This window comes from Xenopus tropicalis, chromosome 2, assembly GCF_000004195.4.
Source record: "Xenopus tropicalis strain Nigerian chromosome 2, UCB_Xtro_10.0, whole genome shotgun sequence".
In the NCBI taxonomy this organism is placed as follows: Eukaryota; Metazoa; Chordata; class Amphibia; order Anura; family Pipidae; genus Xenopus; species Xenopus tropicalis.
This window is the reverse complement of record NC_030678.2, coordinates 40729114-40756613: the sequence shown is the minus strand read 5'-3', so window position 1 is coordinate 40756613 and position 27500 is coordinate 40729114. Positions and strand designations below refer to the sequence as shown.

The following is a 27500-nucleotide window of genomic DNA, read 5'->3' as shown; positions in this document are numbered from 1 at the left end:
GGCAGCACAGCTGACGGAAACATGCGTGGAATCTTTCTTACATTATCCTGCCACACTATAAATTCTACGGAGTGCGTTGCAGCTTTAACTCTGTCTTTCCTCCAATTGTGCATGTTTAGCTGTTTGCGTGACTGTTTTATGTTGCCCTCTGGACAAAGTTCTATGTTGTTTTGCCTAGAATCGAAAAAGTAAATGGGAGTTGTTTGCGTGGACATTCCCATGATGGCATGTAACATGTGGCCAGATGGTTTCATTGGGAGAATTATCTTAGTCTTGTCTTAGTCTGCAGCAATATTTTCCTCCTTCTGCCTATGTGCAAAAAGGTCTTCATGGCAAATAGCGTGTGTTCTTAATAACTGATTCAACCAGTAGCACTTCCCCCCCAAAATAAATTACCCGAAATTTGCTGCGCATTCATATTCAATTTCATCACAGCAGATGCTCATTAGTATGTTGTTATTAATTGGTATTCACTTTAGGTTTTGTTTAAAATGAAGATAATAATTAGGTTTTAATTACTACATCACTCTAAGGAGGAGAAGAGAGTTGTGAACAGCCACAGAATACTGAAGTGTGTTCACAGGTTATAAGATGCTTTATAAAGTAAAAAAAAAAAAAAGGTATAGTAAATACAGTTATAAGTCTCTAAACAAATGTTGCAAGTTACAGTTAATATTCATTGCTGGCTGCATGCTTATCTGAGATTAATACACATCTATTTGTGTGTATATATGTGCTTGAAATATGGGCTTTATTCCATAATGCCTTAAGGCTACTGAAAAGCATTTAAATACAGGTATAGGACCTTTTATCCAGAATATTTGGGACCTTGGGTTTTCCGGTGAAGGGGTTCTTCTGTAATTTAGATCCTCACACTTCCGTTTTGCTAAAACTTAATTTAAACATTAAATACACCCAAATAGGATTGTTTTGCCTCCAATAAGCATTAATTATATCTGTTAGGATTAAACACAAGTTATTGTTCAATTATAACAGACAAATAAAGAATATGTTTTAAGTTTTGAATTTTACAGATAGTCTTACCATAAACTTGTAGTGAGACAGGGCCCTTTTTAAAATAAAATATAACTTTAATAAAATACCAACATAAAAACATGAATGGCCACTCTCTATATGGCAATAACAATCTCTATGTTCCTATTAAAAGTACATGCGGCTCACTCCAGCTACACCCAGTATACTAGCAGCACAAATAAATAAATTAAGATGAATCATTTCTAAGATGCACCACTGATGTTCACCAAATATACCTTGTTCACCAAATATACCTTGTTCACCAAATATACCTTGTGTGAAAAATCTCCCTTATTGAAACTTTCACTATTAAGGCTCTGGCACATGGGGAGATTAGTCGCCCGTGACAAATCTCCCTGTTCACGGGCGACTAATCTCCCCGAAATGTTATCCCACCAGCGAAAATGTAAATCGCCGGTGGGATGGCGTAGGCGGCTGCGTCAAGAGGCGGCTTGCCTCGAGAGGAAACTTCTGCGATTTCAGTGAAATCGCTTGACAACTTTAAAATGTAAGCGCATAAATAAATATCCCTTATTAGTACACTATTACTCTTGATTAGTAACCAGTATACATAATAACAACCACCCTATAATTTGTACAATATTAACCTACCCCTTATGGCCAATTTAATCAGTCTTTTTTGCTGCACTTCTGTCACCATATAGGTGTTATTTAATTCAGCTACTTTGATCCAGACCTAATGAAGTTTTCAGGGCTCCCCACTGCCTATTGTTGGTGCATATGCTGTGAAGCAAACAAAAGTTATTGTGCAAAATGCAGCCAAAATAAAAATGTATATTTTTCTTGACCAAGCAGCCTGCAGCCACACTTGGGTAATGTTAGATTGGGTGCCATATTAAAAGAAAGCAACTATTACTTATCTCAGAATGCCAAACAGCAATGGTGCTTCTTGGTACCTGCTTTCCTTTAGCATGTATCAGTCGCTACTGGCCTGCAGTGCTGTCCACAAAGGTTGTATCTCCTAAAAAAAAGTCCTTTTTCTCCACACTCGGTACGCTCTGGTTCCTCACGCATTTCGAGGTCTCCTTGCCTTGTCTTCAGACGATATTGGAACTTAGTCTTACTTTTAAAAACCTTTCATTCATATCTGTATATGTGTGTGTGTGTGTGTATATATATATATATATATATATATATATATATAATATGTCTTCATCAGGCTTCTACTAAGACCCTAGTATGAGGGCAAAGTGGTGATTTTTTTTTTACCTTTAATTTGTAAGTACACAAATAGGTTTGAAGTGCTTCTCAGCATACAGCTTATAGTATATAGCTATTTATGTGAGTGGACAATCTCTTGTGTCACTCGCAAGCGACTTGCTGCTGGGTGCCATAGACAGTAAGGAGGGCTTCTGGGGCAATGTTTCTTATGATTCTTATGACCAAAATAGATATTTTCCAAAACTAATATTACTATTAAAAAGAAATTGTGTACATAATGTGTGTATGTTGGCATACCCCATGAATGTCTCATGTTTTAGGGTAAGGGTTTTTAAGACAAAATAAATGCTCAAATGTATCACATACTAAATTACCTGCTCAAAACAGTAGTATTCAGCCCAGTACACCTACTTAGAAGTGGAAAGGGTTTCATAGGCATATTCCATTAGCCACAGTGGTGCTTCTGCAGTATAATGAACACTTTGCTGATTATCTCATGTGAGGTTATTCTTGCTTTGCCCTGCTGGGAGTTCTTCTGCATCAGCTTAGCTAAAAAAAATGGTTTACGTTACAGGAAAAGTAATTAACAAAAGGTTAAGTTTAAATGAATAGACCCAATAATAGAGGTCTTTGAATATTACATTAGGTCAATGTGTTTATGTATGTTTTTATATATATTTATGTAGTGTATAATGTACCCCTGTTGTAAAATACAGCGTTCCATGACCATGAATGGCGCAAGGCTGAAGGGCGAGTGTTTTTATATGGTCATAAAATGCCAAGGTGATTTCTAATATCCTTATATTTTATAATGGGGTACATTGTTTTTTATAATAAGTTGTGTGACAACTTATATCACTAAGCACTAATTATAACTCATGTGTAGTCAGGACACTATGGGGCACTTTCATTAAAGTCTGAATGGGAAAAATTCATATTTTTTCTAACTTGTAGAACTGTGCGTATTTTTGTTAAATAACGCAACATTTTCTTGCTTTGCGTCAATTTGTGTGACAAAATCGTATTTGTTGCAACAATTACGAAAGTTTCGGAATTCATTCAAGCATCGGTATTGTGACTTTTGTTTGGCAAGGTTGGAGCTGCAGAGTGCCATTGAGTCCTATGGAAGGCTTCCAAAATCATGCACTGAAAGTTTAAAGTCAGAAAGCTTTTCGCACTGCTTACGATGGTTCAAAAATTTCGTATCGCACCACAATATATATAACACGGATTTCCGCATAATTAACGCACATCAGAAATTATTGTGGTATTCTGGATAAGGTGTTTTTATGTCAGTTGGATCACCCTAATAAACAATTATTTAAACATTTAAAGGAACTATTCAATCACAGCAAGCAGGCCATTTTGTGGACACTGTTAGTAAGGCAAGCTTTGCATCACCCCAAAATCTTGTTGGAGGACCCGATGCCCATACCCATGCACTGGCTACATAATTAGATGATGAGGAAGGAGGGTTAAAGTGAGAAGGGCAGTGACATCTAGGAAGTGCTGAATGGAAAGCGTATGTTATTGTCTGCCCCGCCTCTATGCCTAAAAGGATTTTTAAATGCCTTTATAATGGGTTTGGATGTGTTATTTTAAAAAAAAAAAGGAATTTGGGTTTCATGTTTAAATTGAAAAGGACTTTTATTATTCAGCTTTTTATGTCTGGGTGACAGGTCCCTTTTAATAAACCCCAAAGTTTAATTATATCTTGTCTTTTAAATGTTACTTATATTATTTAAAGCGGACCTGTCACCTCCCACGATTATTTATAAAAGCATATCAATGCAATCCGCATCTTACATGGACTTCTAATCCCCCTCTGCTACCTCTGTTAGATTACGCATTACGCCGTGAATCCCCCGTTGCTTCTGAGGTACGGAAGATGAAGGCGCCATTTTTATCCTCCATCTTCTGCCTTCTTAATCTCGCACATGCGCAGTAGATGAAATCGCGTGCATAGCATAGCGTTCTACAGAAAACAGCGCGAGATTAACTAGCGATGGGGGAGAAAGGAGCGGTGACGCTTAGGGGCACATTTACTAATCCACGAACGTCCGAAAAGCGTCCAAATGCGTTTTTTTCGTAATGATCGGTATTTTGCGACTTTTTCAAGCGCTCAATACGAAAAAGTCGCGACAATTCGCGAAAGTCGTAATGGCTATGAAAAAGTCGCGACAATTCACGAAAGTCATAATGCTATGAAAAAGTCGCGACAATTCATGGAATTTGTATTGTCTATGAAAAAGTTGCAACAATTCGCGCAAGTCGTAACGGCTACGAAAAAGTCGCAAAAAATACGAAAAAGTCGTAAAATGTTCGTTTTCCAATCCGAATTTTTCCCATTCGGATTCGTGGATTAGTAAATCAGCCCCTTAGTATTAGAAGACTCCCCTATGCCTTAGGCATAGAGGCGGAGCTGATTGGATTTGATTGACAGTGCTCAGAAACGAGTAGCTGTATCTTTGAAAATACTCAACAAAATGAAAAAAAAAAACGGTTTACTGGAATGTGAATTCTAGCAGTAGGAGATTTTTAAGGTAAGGGTGACAGGTTCACTTTAAACAGTGTATTGGAGAGATGGCCTTCCCATAATTTCTGGATTATAGGTTTCCAGATAACTGATCCCATACCTTTATTCCCTCTGTAATGTTAAATCAGCTCCCTGCTTCTCTAACCTTCCCTCCTGTATTCTGTTTTACTTTTCACTGTATTTAAAAGTTAATTCACTATTGCACGTTGCCATTTTACTTCCTGTGCTTACAACTCGGTAGACTTGTTATCCATTAAAGAATCTTTTACAGTTTTGTTAATGATTTGCCTTATAGGTTTCCAAACAGACAACCTAAAATTATTTACAGCTGCATTTTTTTCACATGTTCCCTTATGTAATGCTATAGGAGAAAACACTGACAGCACAGAATAACCCTTTCACCATTTATGGTAATTTGTTAAAAGTGTTATTATCTAGTCAACAGTAGTATTAGGCACTTTGCAAATGATCTCCATCTTTATTTTATGCCACTTTTTCAATATTTTAGCTTTATATTCTAATGCCGTTAGTTTGGAATTTTAATTTCTTTGTGGTTGCAAGGTTCCCACTTACCCTAGCAACTAGGCAGCAGTTTAGAATTAGAGTGGGGGTCTTTTTCACCACCTAGTCAAACAATTTCAGTATTTTTCCGTACAATGTTGTGGCATATTCTATTCCTGATTTTGTATACTCCCATTGTATTATGGGAGTAATATAGAAAACCAAAAGTACAAGTGCATCACATACTTCAAAATGATTCCTTTTGTATTTAAGGTACAAAGCCTGCTGTTTATGGGTTAATTTGCATCCTAGTCCTCATACCAAATTTGCCGGAATTACAGTGTATGAATATCAGAAAAATATCGTAAGGAACGTATAATCATTTTGCGCATTTCACAAGCAGAATTGTCAATACAAATCCCTTATTCCTTGTTTTCTTCATTGTTTACCATCATAGTGATTATAACAGATTCTTTTGTTTCCATCAGTGTTGCCATTGTCAAAATATACCAATGCACAAAGTATAAAAGGTGTTCGTTTATTTAGAAAAAGAACAATCTTCGCCCCCCCCCCCCCCCCCCCCCCCACATCCATTAGGGAAGTGACTTTCAATTAGCCCATTCTGTAATATAAGGTCAGTAAACTCGATATTTAATGTTTTATTTCTTCATCTAACTTGCCATTTGTTTGCTTCAGTTGGCTGGCAAAGGTTGTATATCCATTACCAGCACCACAGCACTTTGCATTTCTGAATTGACAAGCAGAAATATTGACCTAGCGCTCATTATGGGTCAACAGCTGCGTTAACCAACGGAAGGACTCAGGGGCAATTAAAATGAATTGGCAAAAATATATCTTCCTAATTTACTCCAATTTGTTATTTATGCTAACATTGTATTGCTTCTATGGTGACACTAAACAGAATGGACCCAATAATGGCAATTAACATAAAAATATAATGGCTAATCAAATTGACAGCAACTGTTTCTCATCATCTCGACACACAATACATTATCAAAACAAACTATTATGGGGGAGGTAATTTCAGCGTTCTATTCAACCTGCTGCATGTGTGCAGTCACTGAGATGTGTACCAGCAATTATTGCTGAATCTTAACAACTAAACAAATAACTTAATCGCTATCCCTCTTTTCCTCTCCCTCGATGCAGCAATCAAGATTTTCTATAAATACATTTATAGCAATATATGTATAAATATGCAACCGTCAATGCAATAAGCAATTTGCGTCACATTAATACAGAGGGGCCTTGTTTAATTTGAATAAAGGTGTTTTTTTTAATTAAAAAAAGATGTCTAGTAAATGCTTAGATTATACTTGAAACTTGAAAATACTTGAAAATTCATTTTCTGAATCAACAAGTTTTTTTTTTGTTATTTAGCTTTTTATTCAGCCGCTTTCCAGCTTGGAATTTCAGCAGTTATCTGGTTTCTAGGGTCTTATTTACCCTAGCGACCAGGCAAATGTTTAAACGAGAGACTGGAATGTAAATAGTAGAGTGCCTGCACAAAATGATGCGTAATAAAAAGAAACTAACAAAACTGTAGCCTTACAGAACAATAGTTTTAGGCTGCCAGGGTCAGATTGGTGTATACTAGCAGAAGTGTAATTCAAAAGCAAACAATTCAAAAACTATAAGAAAAAAAAAATAATGAAAACCAACTGCAAAGTTGCTAGGAATAGGACATTTATAACATAATGAAAATTAACTTAAAGGTCAACCACCCCTTTAATATTTGTCAAATGTACAGTACTCATATTTGTGTAAGTCTGAATCAGTGGATTTTTTCCCTTTCTTTTTTTAAAGCTATTGGGTTATTTTTATCAACAATTTCTATAATCGTTTGTAACAAGTTGCCAGAATAATCAATAACTTTGCATAAAATGATGCAAAACTAAACATTTGGCATAGCTGCCCAATTTAGTTGAAATGAATGAATGAAATTTGTTTAAAAGTTCAACTCATCTTTTCCTGTCGATAATGTAAATAAGTGGATAGGCAAAAACGCAAGCTGATCGTTATGCAAGAAAATACACCAAGTGACGCCTAAAGAATCCTTTCAGTTTACATTTTACAAGCTTTAAATACTCATAATCCATTCATGTAGAAAAAAAAAAACTTCTGACATCCCATACTTTATTGGAAAGCTATAAATATTTAGTATCTGGGGAAAAGTGTGAGTTTTGGGGCACTGCAGAATATGCGCTCTTAGATGCCACCCCATTCTTTGGATCGATTCTGCTGCTTTGTTCATTAGGAATATGGTGGAAAGGATAGATCCTGTATCCGGTGTTGTGCTAAAATGCCCCTTTTGGATGACTTGTGAAGAGCAGATTTGCATGTAGTGCTATTTTATATGTAGGGTAACTAGTAATCCCCCAACGTGCTGATCACCCTTTTGACATATGATTTGTTGCCCATAATGGCATTATAATCAGGCATGTGGCATAGTCTGATGCTTCATGTTTAACTCTTATCTATATGGATCTGTGCTTGCATCTCATCTTTGCCTGAGGAAGCTTGGTAACAGCAGTGCATATGAAGGCATAGGGTATGTATGCCTTTGGAACTGAAGGAACTTACTAATGGTAGTTTATTTTTCCCCCGCAAGGCCTCATATTTGTACACGTGAATTTGGTTTTGTTTAGGGTAAATTATAGATATATTAGGGATTTTCAGGTTTTTTTTTGTCCCTGCATAATGTGTGTGTATATAGAGGGCCATATTGTAAGCTCAGTGCCAGGATAGTTTCACAGATAGTTTGCTCTTTTTGCAACTGCTGGATACTTTTCTTGATTTTTCAGTCCAGTTATTGTTAGTAAGTACTACTCATAAAACATTAATGCCCCTTTCCCCATTAAGAAAAAGCATACCAGATATTAACTAGTATGTGTAGTAGACCACTGAAAGCTAATGCTTGGTTTGTATGATTTATGGGTTATTACCTAGTTATCATGTAACATAATGAATTATTGCCACTTTCCCTTTTGGATTTAGATTTTTATTTAATCTTTCTCCATTAAATGTAATCACCTTTTTTGTTAACTACCCAGTCATTTTTTTAGTTCAAATGCATGAGCCATTCTACTAAAATGTTTTACCAAAGCATGCTATACTCAGGTTGATCTGTTCAATTAATGACCAGTAAACCAATCTCTTAGAATCCTATAGTGTTAAAGGACAAGGAAAGGCAAAGTCACTTGGGGGTGGCAAAATGTTAGGCACCCCCAAATGACTTTAATCGCTTACCTTGTACCCCGGGCTGGTGCCCCTGTTAGGAGAAAACAGCACCAGCCCGGGGTACCTGCGAGCGAGCGCTTCCTACTTCCGGCTTCGTTTTGCAGGGACCCCACGACAGGCGCATGCGCAGTAGAGTGAAAAGCCGACTTCTCTGTTAAAGTTCAGCTTTTCACTCTACTGCACATGTGCTCACGGCGATACAGGAAGAAGGAAGCGCTGCAGCTACCCCCGGCTGGTGCTGTTCTCTCCCAACAGGGGCACCAGCCGTGGTAAAAGGTAGGCGATTTAAGTCACTTGGGGGTGCCTAACATTTTGTGCCTTTCCTTGTCCTTTAATTGCAGGTATGAAACAGCTTTGCTGCTGTCCGTATGATCCAGACACTGAAGCAATGGCTAGGCATTACTCTGGTAATATCAATCCAGTCTATCAATACAATAATCTATCAAAACAGAATCATTCACTGAGGTTGTACCTTCAATTGTTCCTATATCTCTGGAGAGTATTTGTGACTTTTTTCACTAAATAACTAATATCCACTTGATATTTACTTTAGTAAACAATATATTTATGTCTGCTATAACTTGACATTCTTGTGCAGACAAGGCAGATAATTCTAGAGGGAACATAAACTGGTGCAAGTGCAATTCATGCCCCATACACAGCTAGCTAATTTTAGTATCAGGATAACAAAAAGGAGCCTGCAAATTAAATAAAGAAACCTGTCATTAAAATATTTAGCACAGATAACCATGTAACCAATGTGGTAAAAGAATTTAGAAGAAGTAGTTTAAGTCTTAAATGGGTTGTTTAAATTAATTTTTAGTGTGATGTATATTGTAGAGCGTAATATTTTGACTTTTGGTTGCTTTATTGTTACCCTTACAGAGCATTATTTTTTTTTTTAACTGTTTGGGTTAGTGACCCCCATTTAAAAGCTGGAAGGAAAAGAATGAACATAATTTCAAAACTATAAAAAAATGAAGACCAGTTGAAAGGATGTTGATTTTATAACATACTAATAGTTAACTAAAAAGTAAACGTCTCATTTTAATGTGTGCTGAAAATGCCAACAAAAGGGGATTGTTATAATAACATAAAACATTGATATTAAAAATATAATATTTGTTGTGTCTCCTTGGTCTTTGATTGAGGTTAGACTCACTCTACTAAATGTGTTCTAGTCTGCAACTTGAAATTGCCTTGAAAAAAAGGGAAACACACGTACATGTCTCTCTGCATGCACAGCGGTCGTGCCATACCAAAGTATTAGTTGGTAATCATATACTTACCCAATATCCATTAAGGCTTCTAATGAAAATATATTGATAACTAACAAGGTTTTTTTTTTCTTAATATGGCCAGTTGTTAAATATGTCTTCTATAGATAATAAATGAAGGTTTTATCAAGAACATGGCAATTGGACATAAAAACTAAATAACAATTTGGAGTTACAAATCATGAAGTTCCTAGAATCAACTTTCATTGGTTTTGCTACTGGTGTCCTGATAGAGGAGTTCCCGCATATGAAGATAACTCCTTGCATTCGAAATGTTTCTTTACTTTTCTTCTTGGTATTACGAGGTTGATGTTGTACCAGTTAGCTAAAGTTATATATCTCATTTTTTTTTTTAATTTTTTTTTTTTTGCAGTATCCGGAAAAGGCCCTGTACACTCAGCTTTGTTTCTATAGATTCATTTTTGACTGGGATTATGCACTGGAGAAAGTTGTTTCTGAACAAGAGAGAGGTAATATTTCTTCTTTTAGAAGCATATACAATGTTGTAAATACCATGCTATAAAGCAATAAGGGAAACATCACACATAGGCACAAACTATAGAAATTGATGCAAATATGACACGCCCTAGTGAATTTTACCTAAAACGCAAGGCAATACAGTGGTGCTTGAAAGTTTTTGAACCCTTAAGAATTTTCAGTCTTTTTGCATAATTATGTCCTTAAAACATTGTCTATTAAGTCATAAAATGTGATAAGAACCCATTTAAATAAAATATATTGCCTGTTAATGTATTTACTGAGGAAAATGATGTGAGCTTTGCTTTTGGTAACTGGTGTGCCCCCTTGGGCAGCAAGAACAGCAACTAAACATTTCTGGTTTAGATTAATTTTAACCCTTCTCCTTTTGGTGGGCTTTCTCGTATGAAATGCCCACTGCAATTTTACAGAATTTCTATAGGATTAAGGTCAGGACTTTGATTTCTATTCAAACACATTTCCGCTGTAACCATTCTAAAAGCTAAGTTCACAAACAGATACTATTGATACAACAGATACAATTGAGAATTTCATGGTCCAGAGGCAGCAAAGCAGGCCCAAACTATGATGCTGCCACAACTATTTTACTAATGTGATATGGTTCTTATGATGGAATGCAGTGTATGCCCTTCACTAATTGTAACCGTTTTCCTTCAAGCAAAATAAAAAGTTCTCTTTGTTTCATCAATCCACAAAACATTCTTCCAGTAGCAGTCGTCTGCAGTATCCACGTGCTCTTTTTGGATGGTAGTTCCTTTCCCCTTGCAACTATGCAATGCACACCATAGTTGTGCAGTGATGATGGACTCATGAACATTCGCCAGTGCACCTTAGTTACTTAGACATTAACTTGGGGTTCTTTGAGATCTCCTGTAGTATAGCACTCCTAGCTCTGGGTGTGATCTTTGTTGGTCTTGTGACTTCCAGTCTGGTGATTATCAATAACTCTTTGGAAATTCTTATAACCATAACAGTTCCACAAGCCTGTATTGTTAACATCAGACTTGAATAGTAAAGACCCAGATTTATGTTTTTATTTGAATAAGGTAGGGTCTCCTAAACTTACACCTGATTTTATCATACCACTGTTTGAAACAATTGACTTTAATTTCCCCTTTAGAGGGTTAGTTCACCTTTACGTTGACTTTTACTTTGTTACAGAATGACCTACTTTTAAGAACTTTTCGATGACCCACCCTTAAGAACTTTTCCATTTATTTTCTTAATTTTTGATAGCGTTTAAATTATTAGCCTTGCTCTTCTGCCTCTTTCCAGCTTTCAAATGGGGGGAGGGAGTCACTGACCCTGGCAACCAAAAAACTATTGCTCTCTGAGGCTACAATTTTGTTGATATTGTTACTTTTTAATAGTTAGCATTTAGCAGTTTGCCTTTGTTATTTTATATTGCAGTCTCTTATTGCAGCCTCTTCATGGTTGCTGGGTAAATTGGACCAAGGGAACCAGATAGCTGTTAAAATACTTAACTGTAGAGCTGCTGAGCAAAAAACGAATTAATTCAAATACTACAAAATAAATAAGGGCTAATTACAAATATCACTGGCTACCTCATACTAGAAGTTAACTAAAAAGTGAACAACCCCTTTAAATGAACTAAGATTCCTATAGGTTCACAAAATTACACGTATGTGTGATTTTGTATAATTTTCCTCTGTAAATAAATAAAACAAACATTATTTCTATGACCTATTTGTTTAATTGTGTTGTTATTCTCTAATTTTAGGACAGATCATCATATGCAGAAATATTGAAAACTTGAAAGGGGTTCACAAACTTGAAGCCCCACTGGCTACTATACTGTAGAGCCCCCATTTTATGTTTCATAAACCAAAAAAAATTTGAATGAAGTAATTTGACTGGAATTGATTATTACCTTGTTCTTTTGATTCTAAACTCATGTAAACAGGACCCTTTATACAATGTGTATTCTTTAACCTTTGTTTGTCACAATATTGTAAAGGCGGAGTTTGTTAAAAACTAATGTTGGGGGCTGAATACATTTATGCCGCAATATAAAGAAATTATGATGATACTGTCTAATAATCTGGGTAGAGTGACAGATTAGAAAGTAAAGAGGAGCCATGACTCCTCATCCACAATTTTAATTATTCGTATATCAGCCCAAATGAAAAGAAGAATTTAATGTGGCCTTACATATATGAGTATGGGCAGTTGTGCAGAAACTCTCTTTTCAGCCTGCAGGTTGGATACCATGTTGAGTTGGCAAGTGTTTGTCCACTTTTAATGGCACCTATTGATGCACAACCCTGGCTTATATTCTGATTAGATCAACAAAATGTTTTATTGCTGTGTATTAATCCATAGCACAATATTTGAATTAAAAACATAATCAGGTTCATATTACCGCACTGCAAATGCATTCTAATGGTTCTTTTCTAATACTTCCTAAAGAATAAGCTATATTAAAAAAGCCTTATTATACTCTGAATAGTGAGTGTACCAATATCTGTATGTTTAATGTGGAAAGTGTTGATTATTGTGGCACTATTGAGATCAAAATTGTTGTGAAAATCTTTAAAGCCATTAATTATTTACTGTTTATTTGCTTAAAGTCTTAAGCAGTGATATTCACGTTTGGTATAAGTATTTGCATTAATTGGGGCATTTGTTACAGATAATCTTTTAAGGAATGGTAAATTAGAAATTAAGTAAATACCTGTTAATAAGAGATTGTTAACATGGTTTATCTCTGCTAAGATTCCAGCTGTCAAATATGTATCAGAATGTTTCCCTATCTTAAATAATTTAACTCAGAATATAATTATGTAATTATTTTGACATAAGACATAACGTGGTATCTCCATTTCACTTGACACTGCCGATTTGCTCAATGAGTGATCAGTAAGACATACAAATATGACTAAAAGTGACAGACATCACTACATTTATTTACTCAATAGAGGTGTAGTTTCTGTGCTACAGAGTATGAGGCATTTTACTCTTTTGCTGGCAAAGGGGATCACTGAAGCAAAAAATCTCTACATGAAAGCACCAGCGACAAGTTAAAAGGCAACTGAAGCTTCCAGAATTTTTCTAATTTATCCTATCAGGAGCGCATTTTAAAATGGATAAGTAAGGTTTATAGAAACAGATACTTATAATGGATCCTATGCTTCTTACAGTTCATCACTATGAATCAGTTCTGGTTAAATGTCCCGCGTCTGAGCAGACCACATCTCTTACTGCCACACTTCCTCTCCATGCAACCCTTTTAAGTTGGCCCATGCCCAGCAGCATCTTCCCATTATGTATGTGTTAATTGGTTTTCTTAAACTTAAAGTGCTTTCTGGACACAGCAGAAGCAAGTCTAGTGATTTTATTGGATACGCATTGGGTGAAGCCGAAATATACTACAGGAGCCCACTGGCTTTGGGAACAAGGTGGTATAATGCAAGAGAAGAAGTCCTGTTAAATATCTAGGGACACAGACACCAAAAATAATACTTATCAGAGAGTTGTACAAGTATTTCTCTTGAGAATAAATATTACTGCAGCGGCTCATTAAGCAGATGTGGGCCATGCCCTGTAGGAACAAAGTTAGAGGCTTCATTGGAGGGATAATGAAATGTTGGGTCAGTTGGAAAGAAATCTACTGAGTGGGGGGTTGTTGTAGTTACTAACTGTTGGGGGGAAAATGGCAACCTTTAATTTTTTGGAATATTTTGGAATGTGATACCCTGCTCTACAGATAAGTATATGTAAATGTTACGTTTGTTCTTTCAGTACAACAAACCATTTATCTACCCATTAGTTTTGCATTTGTACCAGTCACTTTATAAAGTTGTTAGCCACATCAACGCTTACCGCTGCCATATTTCTTTCTCCTTTTCCTATTTCCCACGTTGCTCTGGCAACCCGACACTGTCTTCGCGATTGTGTGAATTGCTTTCGAAGGTGGGCATTCGGGGGGATTGACACATTCATTTGAATGTTCCTTCTACCGACTGTGTTCTATGCATGCTTCAGTTCCCTGCTAGATTCATATGTGCAGATTTGTGGTCTTGATCTTGCTGCAGACTGTAATGTAATGTAATTCAGCAGCGCTGTATAACTTATTTTATTGAGGCTTCTCATAGGAGACCAGATGTTTTTTTCATTTCCTTATCCTTTAAAGCTAAGGACATGGCCCTGATGTGGCTGGTTAGGTACTTGTGTTGTTACCACATGGTATGATTACAGTTTCCAAATACAGGCATTATGACAGTGATAAGAATGTATTATAAGTTCTAAATCTAGCAGTCTTTAGATTCTGGCAAACTGATAATTTAGTATGCCAGTTTGTAAGGCATTAGGCTGTGTAATATTAATGTTATCAGAGAGTGACAAATGTAGGAATATATTTAATTGTGCGTTTGCACAATTTCAAAACTTAAATTATGAAACCTCAGTTTGTACATGACTAAAGATTTTCATTCATACTCATGCTATACAACAGTGATTCCCAACCAGTGGCTCAGCGGCAACATGTTGCTCACCAGCCCTTTGGATGTTGTATGTATGTATGTATATCTTTATTTATAAAGCGCTACTTATGTACGCAGCGCTGTACAGTAGAATACATTAATACAAACAGGGTGTTAATAAGATAATAGATAAATACAAAGTATAATAATAAATACAGATAAATACAGCAGCAATAAGTTAAGAGTCGAGGACACAAGAGGAAGGAGGTCCCTGCCCTGTAGAGCTTACAATCTATATGGGAGGGGTAACTAACAGACACAAATAGGCAAATATAAGTGCTGTAGGTCACAGTGGGTGACATTACAATATAAGTACCAGTTCCCAGATCAGGTGATGGGCAAGTGCTCCAAAAGGGAGTCTTTAACCTTAGTTTTAAAAAGACTGGGGGAGGATTCTCTCCGGAGGAAATCAGGGAGGGCATTCCAAATGTAGGGGGCAGCCAGGCAGAAAGGTTTAAGGCGGGAAACGCAGTAGTAGTGGGGGGCGCAACCAAACGATTGCTCTGCGAGGAATGAAGGAGTCGGCCGGGAACATACGGAGACACAAGGGACTAGATGTAGTGAGGAGCAGAGGAATGGAGGGCCTTGAAGGTTAGGAGAAGAAGTTTGTAGGATATTCTTTGTTTGATAGGAAGCCACGATAAGGCCTTTAGCAGGGGAAGGGCCTGAACTCTCCTGGATGAGAGGAGGAGAATTCTGGCAGCAGTGTTTAATATAGACTGTAGGGGGGAAAGATGGGAGTTAGGGAGGCCGGTTAATAGCGGGTTGCAGTAGTCCAGTCGTGACAGGATGAGAGCATGCATGAGCAGCTTAGCTGTTGCAGTACTCTCAGTGCCCCCAAACCAGGTAGTTCTTTTTGAATTCCTGACTTGGTGGCAAGTGTTGGTTGAATAAAAACAAGGTTTACTACCAAATAAAGCCCCCTGTAAGCTGATAGAGACCAACACAAGCATCATAACAGTTCATGGAGGTGCCAAATAAGGGCTAAGATTGGCTATTAGGCAGCCTCTATGCACACTATCAGCTTACAGGGGGCTTTATTTGGTAGTAAACCTTGAACCATGAACTGTTATGATGCTTGTGTTGCTCTCTAAGTCTTTTTACATTTGACTGTAGCTCACGAATAAGAAAGGTTGGGAACGCCTGCTATACAATGTCATGTTTTGGGCAAAGTTTTAGACCCAGATTGTATATTCCAAACACAGAGAAAGGCTTTCTGTGTGGTCTTATGACTGGTGGAATTGAATATTGATTGCTACTATGTACACATGAAAACAGAAACAACTCATTGTGTGCTTATCTAATCATTATTTTAAATGTCATTTTTTTGCCCACTTGTCCCACAGTCCGTATGAGTCCAAATTCAGTTGTAAGTTACATCATTGCAGTTCTTTCTTCTGTCATACACGTTATTTTTAATGGCTATCCCGATTACATTCATACAATAATTTGTATTTATATTCAAAGATGATCATACTGTTTGGTACCCTTGGATTGCGGCCCTTTGAAATTGAAATTAAAGTAAGCAGTCACTCTGATTACACTGCGTGCCTCATTTAATTCCATGCACTTATACATTTCCCAAGGAATGATTGTGGTTGAACCATTTAAAGCTCACAGGTCACATGTAATTGATACATAAGATGGTATTGTGGGCTACCTGATTTGTAAGGAAATAAGGATTAGCCTTCAGAAATTGTTCATCATTAATCCTATAACCATATGAAATGTTCACTTCATTTTTATGGGGGGTGGGGGATGCTATTTAATTTTCAATTGAAATCTTCATAATTTTTAAAATGCAATTTAAATTATATAAGGGGGATCAAATATTTTTCTAATGAACTCTTTTCATCAGATATCGCTTTTTATATAATGACCCTTGCCAGGTAGGTGTATAGATCCTCAAAATATGATTTTCAAATACCACCAATAAGGTGCTAAACCAATGGTATTTTACATAGTTTATCAGTTATTCAGTATGGAGAACAAGCCATAGAACCCTATACAGTCCTGTCTGGGAAGTCAGAAGCAAATATAAGCATTGCCATAAATAAATGGGATTAGTAGTACATGTTAGGCTGATACAACACTAGGAGATTAGTCAACTGCATTGATTCTCCTCTACCATGGATGACTAAATGCTTTCCCCCCTGCAAGCAGCGATTAACATTATTGCCAGTGGGAAATCATTTTCAGGAGACGTGCTACCCATGGTTGCACAGATTTATTACTTGGGACAAATCTCCTTATGTGCCGCAGCCTTAAAGGTAAGCAAACTAATTCATTCCAGTTATAAGAAAAGGCCATAGTACATGGAATGCTACTCTTGCAAAACATACCCTTATTAAAGTCCTCTTATCGTTGGCAGCAAACATAGTGTACATCAATGCAAGAAAACCCATAGTTTATGTACATAGTTAAACAGGGTTAAAAAAGATCAAAGTTCAACCTTTCCAAGCGAACCCCAGTGTGCGCAAACAGACCCATACCGACCTACACATACATAACTATATACGCTCACATACATAAACTATATATCACAATATCCTTGGATATTCTGCTTGTTCAAGAAATCAAGCAACTTTTTTATGGAAAACTCTCATTGATTTCTACATGACTTCAACAGCTTTTAGATGGTGTATTTTTACATTTGCGTTTCTCATGGTTTTGATGCATAAATGGTAAAGAAATTCCCAAAAAAGTGAATCCTGGGAAAAAAATACTAACCTAAGTAAATGCCCCCCTAAGTAGACCACATACACTGCCATTTCAGAGTTAGGGTTCCTGCTCACCTTCTCATTAAAGGCAATTAAATTGTTTCCTTTGACAGTACATCTGTTATTGTGGTTTCTGCAGAACAATATGCATTGGTGGCATTTTGGTTAGAACATATTCTGTTCCACGTTAGAGCTTTTTAGTGGGTTTAGACTGATTTTGGCATGGTTCCCTATGAATTAAACCAAGCTCAGTTGTTTTTATTAGAAATTGACATTTCAAACTAATCAAAAGATTTTATGCTTCAGCCATTTATATATGGTTTAGATTAAAAGCTATGTAGTTCAGTTCATATTACAAATAATAATTTGCCATTTGAGACTAGCAGCAGAAAGGTAGCTCTTTAGCTATATGTTGAAAGGAGAAATCCATAATGTGTAAAGAAATAAGAGTTTCCATATCTAGAATTCATCCCCTTTCATTTGCCCCTAAACAAATACACTCATGTTGCTCTTCACTAATACTACATAAAGAAGATTCTTCAAAGAGAGATTGGCAGCTTTAATTTATTTGATGTGTGCAATCACAGTCCATGTTAAATTCAAACCCGCTTGTCCAATCAAGGATTCCACATAGAAGGGAGTAACAAGCATGCTGCACACTATAATAAAGAAATCTGTTGATTGAAAACAGTTTGTAGGTTTTGGAAATGATAGGGGATGTAATTGGTAAGAAAGAAAAGGACAGGGCTTGATAAATAATGGGAAATTGAGCATATTTTTTCCACTGATAATACTAACTCAATTTAGTAATATGTTGGGGTTGAATTTGTACATACCTTTCCTTTAACTTTACAAACTGGTCATTATGTCTGCAACATTATGGGTAAATTGGCATTGCTGAAAAATTGCTTTCAGGTTTCATAATGTATCTATCACTTGATATGGAGAAGGAAATATTAAATATTATAAGGTATGGGAAAGCAAGACTAGTTTAATCCAGTGCAATGTTGGAGTTTGCTGGAGTATGTGTGAATATAATGTTTCTGGTTATGTGGAATACTTCTGTAATATTGCTGGTTATCCTGGGCCTTCCCAGAAGATCTCATGAATATTCTTTGTTTTTTTTTTATACATATTCACTCTGGGCTTTCCAACTCAAATATTTTATAAATCTTTTCACAGTTATGGAAGATGATCCTGGATGTTTATGCAACTTACTGGTTGGTCCTGAAATATCAATCTTTTCTGGCGCTCTTATGATAAGAATGACTTTGGAAAAAACATTACTGACTCAAATAGTGAGCCTTAGACATGCGCTGCATTGCTTTTTCTGCACCTTTACAAATCTGTAACCACATAGAATTTAGCCCATATGAACAGGAATTTGACTTTTAGTGCTTGCAGATGAAAAATCACATTAAACAATGGGAAAAATTCTTTATACACGAAACTCTTGCCTAACTGTCAGGAGACATGTCAGGAATCCAAAATTAGGAAAGGTAAAAATGAAGCTTTATCAGAAAGGTCTATGTAAATACAACCATAAGCACTCACAAAAGTCCTCTATTAAATGAAACGCAAGATTTCTTGACTCCTTTTTTGTGAACATGTTCTTTCATATCAGACACCTCTCAGAAAAAAACCTTCATTCCTGAGGCTGGAGTCTGTGCAGCTTTCTCTTCTCTTTCTTCTACTGCTAACCCCTCCCATAAGAATTATCCCACACTAACTTAGGAATGTGTGATCTGAGCTACACAGACTGAGCTAAAATGGCAGCTGCAATCTTAAACAAACAGAGGGAGCTTCTAAGGCTCTTTATAAATATAGTGTTCTAGCTTGCACGAATGGGGCTAATCTACTGGCAGTAAAATGCCAAAATGACTTTCCTTCGCCTTTAAATATCAGCACCATAGTATTTTTTAATTGCTACTATATACATACAGTATGTGTAGTAAAGGATTAATTCATGCCTCCAAGTATAAGAACATAAAGACACACATGCGTCTCTGTCTCTCTTTGTTCTGCATACACACATGTATATTTAGAAGGCAGCAACAACTTTTTAAGCACAGGCCGTAGCTAAAAATCTAGTTTCCTTTTATATGATATTTTTTTCCCCACGCATGTGCACCCACCTTTTATTTCTTTTAGATGCACGCATTCTTATGTGGTGGAACACCTAGCAAAAGTAACATTATTGGGGACATTGCATTATCTTGTTAAAGAGGCAGTATAACACTTTGTATAACATGTTTAGTGAGTCGGTGCCAAACTTAAATTGCTTAAATCATGGAAAATCTATGGTTTTGAGCTAAACAGGGTAACTAAATCTCCATGTTTGGTCCTTGCGAGGTAGATAGATCAGTATACAACCCCCTTCTTTCACCCTTTGCTGTGACTTTTTTGTTAGCAGAAGCTAATTGTACATGCATTATCTTTTCACTTATTAGCTACCTTCCCGTTTGCCCTGTGTAGCTCAAGAAATAACAAAAGCAGTAGATTTCTGTGAATAAAACAATACATTTTGTGTAATTAAAGCAAAAGTAAAAGCTCCAAAAGTGGATTCCATTGTTTAAGAGTTAGATTATTTTGCAGTAACACCAAGGAAGCCCACGAGTAGAGGCAAAGCTCCATAGGGGTAACCCTTGAAAAAGTTAAAGTAAAGTGAAAGTTTATATCCTTATGGGCAGCTTTTGTTTGCTTTCAGATGTACATCTGCAGTAATTCTTATAAAGAGCGTCACTGCTAATATTTACTGCCATATTTCTGTCCAGCGTCCCCCGCCCATGGTAGTTTGGGCACTAATGAAAATATTTAATGTCCGTCTATGTACAATACAGAAACCTACACTGTGATGGAATCTGCCAGTATGCATATTCTTGCCTTGGAAAGTATTTTGTATTTGCATAAAATAGTTTGACTATAAAGAACATCAAATGCGCCAAGGCTTATTGTTTTTCAGTAAATGGTAAGAAATCTATATTAAATTGTCTGTCGGCAGAAATAAAATTGCACTGCTCGATATTGTACTGCTAAGTGGTTTAATGTACATCATATTTAATTCAGTCTGAATAGAACATTTGCGTAGAAGTTTTGCAGATATGCGGTAAGCATACTTTATAAGCAAATTAGCTCTTTGTTATGCTTAAACTCATTCCCTTAAACATCTCCGCGTTTTACATCGTCTGTCTTTGTTGATAGAAATAGTTATATGCCGTTGCCACAGTCCAGGAAAGTCCACGCTGTTAACCAATTCACTGTAATTTTTCAAGTTTCCTCTAAAAAAATTAGACACCAAATCCAGCCTAGCATTTCCCTCTGAACTATTCCTGAACAAAGGGACCTGTTAAATGAGCAAAGCAACACTGCAAATCTAGAAAGAAATTTGTAACTCCAGGCTAAGTACAGAGAGATTTGCAGGGATGATATTTAACTCTGTTAAGAGAAAAGAGGTGGTTGTTCCTTTTTCTTTTTCTTTTTTTTTGTGTATAATATGCAATAGTTACAATAAACACAAGATATCAAAAATCTCAAAGGATTCACTTGACAGTTGCTTGATAACAGCTTTTTCACTCCATAGTTTTGACAGTTTGTGTGTGTTACCATACCTAGTATAAACTAAAACATCACTGTCATTTTGTATCTCCTTTGCACATTGTTCCTTTTATAGCATAAGATGGTTTCCCTCATTCCCTGCTACATTAAAGAGAGGGAATTGCAAGAGGAAACTTTATACTTAGAGACTGCCATTTATTTCTTTTGATGCACACTTGCACTGTGGTTGTTCTCATTCCACCTATAAAAAATACAACACTGAGGGGCAAAATTATCAAAGTTTGGGGTTTTGTTTTTTTGTGTTTTTTTTTTCTAAAACTCACACTCAAATTATAACTTTACATCAAGTATTTATTAAAGGGGACCTCCAGCTTCCTCACCAAAATTTCTTAAAGAGCCCCACACAACACGGGAACACAGAAACCCCTAATATGGCAGTGCAGGGGCGGGACTAAAACACTAATGTTACAAATTGTACCAACTTCTCCACAACTTACAGACTGAATGCAGGAGCTACATAACCTTGTGACAGAAAGAGCAGTAAGGTGCAAGTGGGATACTCCTGGTACTTTCCAACCAGTAACATAAGCCAAAAAATCAAGAGAGATCACTTGCAAATCAATAACTGATACTGTGTTTATTCCATGTGTTTTAGACAGATACCACAAACACCCTGCACAATGTTTCGGGGGGAGGGTCGGTTGTGTTACACAGTCCCTTCCTCAGGAAATACATAATCCACAATGCATTGCACTGTGATGTTACTTTACTTATTGACATCACACGTGCAGGGAATTGTGGGATTTGGAGGATGCCGGCTGTTCAGTGTGGTGTTCCACTTTAAGCTCAATAAACTACAATGTTAAACTTCCACATCTAAAAGCTTTCAAGGTCATTTAGAAGTTAATGGGAGCTTTACTATTTATTAAAGTTTTTGGAGTTTTTGTTTTTTTTTTGACCTTGTAAACTCGCAAATTCAAGGCATTTGAGTTTTTTTCCCCACAATTTTATTCAGTTGAATTTTTTTAATAAACGGGAGTTAAATCAGATTAGAAAAATACATATTCGAATTTTAATGTACATGCCCCTTAAGGGTCCAATTAATATTTTACCATTAGTGATGAGCAAATGCCCATAGACTCCAATGTACTGAACAGCTGCTGTGAAAAAAATGTCACTTGAATTCAGTGTGTTTTGTGAATATTCAGTGGAGCAAAATGGGACAGATATGCTCATCACTATTCATCATTTTTATGCTTTTCTCCCACCATTGTGATTTTTATTCAGAACAATTGTGAAAAAAAATATCAATCACAACCCTAAAAAAGTCACTTTAACTTCACAGATGATGCAATTTTTTGATTCAGCTCAAATCTTAATAAGCAAATTAAGGTTCAGATTCAATTTTATGTTATTCCATTTCAGAAGTTATAGATTCGGTGCATGTTGTATGTTTAGAGGATCGGGGGTACATAGTGGTTGACCAGTAGGTAATACGCCATCTGGAATTTGTGAAGTGAATAGAACAGAACATAAAGGTTTTATGTTCCTCCATTCAAATACTAGCCGCAAACTTCTGTAGTCCTCTACAGAAAGTTTGAAAGTTTTCTTCACTGTTTTATACTTTAAAAGGAAAAAAACGCTTTTTGATAAAGGGATTTTTTTTTTGACACAGACATGCTTGATTCCAGGAAACCATGATTACTGGCTAGCCAGTACTATTTCTCAGCACTTTAGGTGCACAGAGTCATGCAACCCATCGCTCATCTTGTTGTGGAGTGATGGATTGTGGGTCACTCTGCTTTCCAGAGAATCTGTGTACAACCCACTGTGGAAAGCAGAGGAAATGTAAGTCCCCGAATCTATCACTTCACAATGAAACAGGGTGAGGGAGGGGTTGCATTACATTGTGAGCCTAAGGGAGTTGGCAAATGGTTCTTAAGAGCCAGCGACACATTCATGGTTTTCTTTCAACCTGTGGAATCGGGTATATCTGTAAAAAATATTTATATTTATGTTTGGAAATTTTCCCAGCTGAACAAGCTCATGTTGATCTCTTTAAAGCATTTACACTCACATTTTCACTGTAAGTATATGTTAACCTGATGTGAATATGAATGGCACTATACAAGTGTCAAAAAGACGCTGAAGTAAATGTGGCACAGGGGGTATTCTCTGACTGAACATGCTAAATTGGTAAGAATTTGCTCAGAATTCTAATAATATTAATGATAGAGATTGTGATGTTGGCTCTTTCAGTTAGCTTCTCTACAGTATAAATCTTTCTAGGGTTCCCTTTCTGTATGGTCACAGGCTCATTTAATTTATTAAGGTGTTCAGAGTAAAAAAAACTTGTACGGGTGTGTGCTTCCTTAGGATATTTGTAGGCCCTTGCCAGAAGAAGTGATGCCTGCCGCCTGGGTATTGTTATCATGCAAAACCTGTGGGAAAATTATCAGCAAAGTTTTCAAAATGCTCTGGTGTGGCCCAGTTCCCCAAGCCAAGTAGGTAGTGGCATGCACTTAAATTTCCTTCTGAACCATTACTTAATAGCACAGTACAAATCTGGTTCCTTTATAAATAGGAGTCGTGTTATTCTGTAAATTATTTTTGTACGATTTTTAAGGGCTATTCTGCTTATATTTTAAAAAAAAAGCTTAGATAGATGCCCGTTATTGTTTGTGACTCGCTCCTGTGCAAAATGAGTTATTTATATGACTAAAAGTGATGCAAAACAAGCATTGTATTTCTAATACTATTTGTATTTTAGAGTCTGTTTAATCACCAAAACCTTTGCTTTCTGCAAGTTCTAGCCCTGACAAAATCTTGTGGAAGCTCAAAGGATGCTGATGTGTATTGTTTATTTCCTTAAGTGTTGGGGAACAAGACCCCTCTCTTATTGGGCACAACTGGTATGTGCTGCCAGCTTTCTGTTTAGAAACGGTGGGATTTTCCTTAGAATATCTATAGAGATGGTTGATTTAATCCTCTGTAGAAAGAGATGTGTTTCTGTTATCTCTGGATCTTCATCTGTGTCCTCTCAGCAGCTTTTGCTCCTGGCAGGCACCACTTTACTATGATTTTATCCTAGAAAACTGTTTCTTTGACCTGAAGTTACACCCGTCTTTTACAAACGTGTCAGTGTTTCTAGTTTTGTATAGAAGGGTTATTTTACCATCTAGACACATTTATTCAAGCAGAGCAAAGCATCCAGTGTCGTCATGTGGCATGTTGCAGACAAATTCCAATTACTTTCCACCTTCCAGCTTTTGTTAAACACTACCAGCTAGCTGACAGTAAAATTATAAATACAGGTGTTGTCACACTACACTATAATCAGAATTTGTAATTTAAATTTTCATTTGTGAAGACCCCTCTTATCACCCCCACGTGGAAAGTGGAATAGAATTAGATTTATTGACAGAAAGGAAAGAAAAAGACTTTTTGAAAGCTGTCTAAACCGTTACCTGCATTTAAGAAGAAAAAGGAAGCTAAAGCTGTCCATGCTAGAAGAAGCATTTTATTATCCCATATTTACTCATTACGTTTGCTGGTAAATAAAACCAGCCAATGTGTTTGACAAGTGATTGGCAGTATTGAATAGGTTTTCACAGCACCGCAACAATGGCGGAATGTAAATATATATTTTGCTTTTGTTTCGTTTGTTCTACACCTAATGCACGCCTGCTGGTAAATTCATCTAAAGAATCATCAAATTCAACTTTTTACTAGTCTACATATGGTACCAAACATGCCAACTCACATTTCTCTGCCTCTTTCCTTCTTTTCTGTTGTTTGTGTACATGTATGCGTAGTGTTTGGAGAGGGATGTATCTTCTATTCCTTCCCAGCAATCCTCCTTTATTATTTATTATTTTTTCTCTTCTCTCAAAGCATTTAGTGTCGTGTCTGCCAGATTTCAGTGATGAGCAGTGAATTGCTTTTAAAATGGGCATTATGCCAGTTCAGCAGTACAATGGAAAACCAATCTTCCACCATTCTACTTTTGATGCTGTTATTGTAGCATTTTAGATAACTGCAGCCACCAAAAAAGATGTGCTCAATTCCTTACAGTTAGTCAAGTTAAATCCAGAGTAGCATTAAAATTACTCTGAAAACAGTTTGTCAGAGGTCATGTTGTATTGAAAGCTACAGCGTATAGGATAAATGTTTTGTTCCCAAAGGTGAGTGTTTTCTGTATAGCTATACCCTCCTATTGGGCTGTACAGCTTAAGTATGGGGCAGATTTATGAAAATGTGATATTTGCTTTTTTTTTTTTCTAAACTTGAATAGTTTTTAAACCTCAAATAGTCGGGATTTATCAAAGAAAAACTTGGCAAGTAAATGTGATTTTTGGAACAAATGGGACTGTGACTATTCGGTTTTTTGAATAAGCTAGTGCTCGAAATTAAAAAAAAAAATGCCGTTGCATTAAAAAAAAAAGTTGTTGCAGGTTTTTTTGTTTTTTTTTTCACTGTTTTTGTTCCCCTTAAACTCAAAAATTGGTAAATCTGCCTCTGTATGTATGTATATAGCATATGTTTTATATAGTTTATGCTTTTCTTTGAAGCATAAGGAAAGCTAAATTCACTGTGGGGTGTCAATTTGTTAGTTATCCCCCAATGGCTTACATGATTACCCCTCACTTAACAAACGCACTGACCCACGGTAGTTTTCCATAGGCTGGGTGGCCATCTTCTCTTTTCTTCCCAGCCATAAGTTGTGTGCCAGGTCAGACTTGGCACATGTGCAGTCCAACCAAAAAGCAGTTAGTCACGAGGGTGCCTTACCAATTAGAACAGTAAAATTATCTTTCCTTGTCTTTTAACCTTTAAAGTTTATTTTTCTAATGCTTGTTTGAATTAAAAAGCTGATGAAAATTAATTTAATCTTTCCAAATGAACTACACACTTAGGCTGGTTATGTCTGTCACATGCAAAACATTCCATACAGTTGGAATGAAACACTTGATGCATTCAGACTCCTGTCCTGTCTCAATAGCTCACTGAATCCTATTAAGGGATGCAGCAGCAGACAGTTATTCAGAGACCCCACACAGAAGCTTCTTGCCAAGTGGGTTTGTACTGATAAGAGGTTAGACCTACATTAGAATACAGGAGGTATGGCCTCTAATATGAAGGTAGCTGATGCCAACGGTACACAACATGCACATTGCATATTTATATAATTTTGGACCATGATGAAACGTCAACCCTGGTAATATCCTTATGCCCTTCTCTAAGGAAGCCAAGCGCATCTGTCTGAGTAATACAACTCTAATCTCATGTTGTGGGGGGAGCAGGGACATTAGCTCTTCAACTTATTTGTACTGGCAATCTATTTCATGAGCTTGAGTTCAGGTTTTTCATAAATAGTTGTTAACAGCATCTTCAGATAATTAATTTCTGTTATACTTCTTCATTTAGTGCCATTACACAGAGCTATAGAGCCAGTTCTTATCTAATTCCCTTTTCACAAGCAGTTACCCACATCCATAAGGCAGTTTCAATAAACTACCTGTGTATTTCCTTCATTTTTTTAACATGTACAGTAAAACCTTGACTTGACATTTCGCAGGGGACCCCATCCAAATGTCATGAGTTCCATCAAAGAGAGAAAAACAGTTTGCTTGTGTGGGCCCCCAAAAAAAAGCATCAGTTTTAGGGAAAATATACTAAAATGTTCTACTGCTACTTCTAATAAAAGGTTGTATATGATGTCACATCATACTGTGACCTCTTTGTAAAATGGAGACTCATTGAAATAGCCAAAAATGTTATACAAAACCCATTTGATTGAAGTTTTATATAAAATGTCCCCCCCCCCCAAATAGACTGTTCGAGTAATCTTCTATTGTCCAACCTACAGGTGTAGATCCTCTCACACCCCAAAAATGTAGCTTCGTATGAATAAAACATAAACATAGGGAACATTTTTAAACTAATGAATAAGTTTCCATAAGAGTGGTCCACATTTGAGCCTATTGTAACCTTATAAAAAATCAACATTATATACCACCAGGTGCAGCATCAAAGTACCCCTATACCTCCATCACATTCCCTACACGTTTTACTTTGTGGTCTCCTTGCCACCACCATTGGTTTTTCTGTATGTCATGGTGTACGACACCCCCTTATCTTGCCTGCAGAATGAATATATTTTTAAAAGGGGCTTTCTTTTTGAGAAATAACCCTTCTAGAGAGATTGTAGTTGTAGTCTCCATGACGCCAAGACATTAGAATTGTCACACATTATCTATTGTTCATGGTTACATAAATACTACATTGAATACTATAGTACACCTATTTTGGGGAGCTCCTAATGCACTTCAGTGTGGGGTTTAACCATGGTATAACATTTATTAATGAAATCAAATGAAAACAAGTAAGGGCATGGACCTCAGAACATTTTTATTTATTAATGAAACGTATA

At 36.5% G+C, this 27500-nt stretch overlaps 1 protein-coding gene across 4 annotated transcripts in view; it reads left to right on the top strand.

The window, feature by feature from the left end:
• The window catches only part of pola1 (polymerase (DNA directed), alpha 1, catalytic subunit), a 151903-nt gene that overhangs the window by 115315 nt on the left and 9088 nt on the right, over window positions 1–27500 (top strand). For 3 of the 4 annotated variants that reach the window (XM_031896704.1, XM_031896703.1, XM_031896702.1), the window contains exons 36-37: window positions 10166–10262; window positions 18695–18879. In XM_031896704.1, the coding sequence (XP_031752564.1) occupies window positions 10166–10262; window positions 18695–18864 (267 nt within the window). In that variant the 3' untranslated portion in view covers window positions 18865–18879. Of the gene's footprint in view, window positions 1–10165; window positions 10263–18694; window positions 18880–27500 lie in introns of those variants that run through there. The other variant, XM_012957632.3, reaches the window with a different exon arrangement.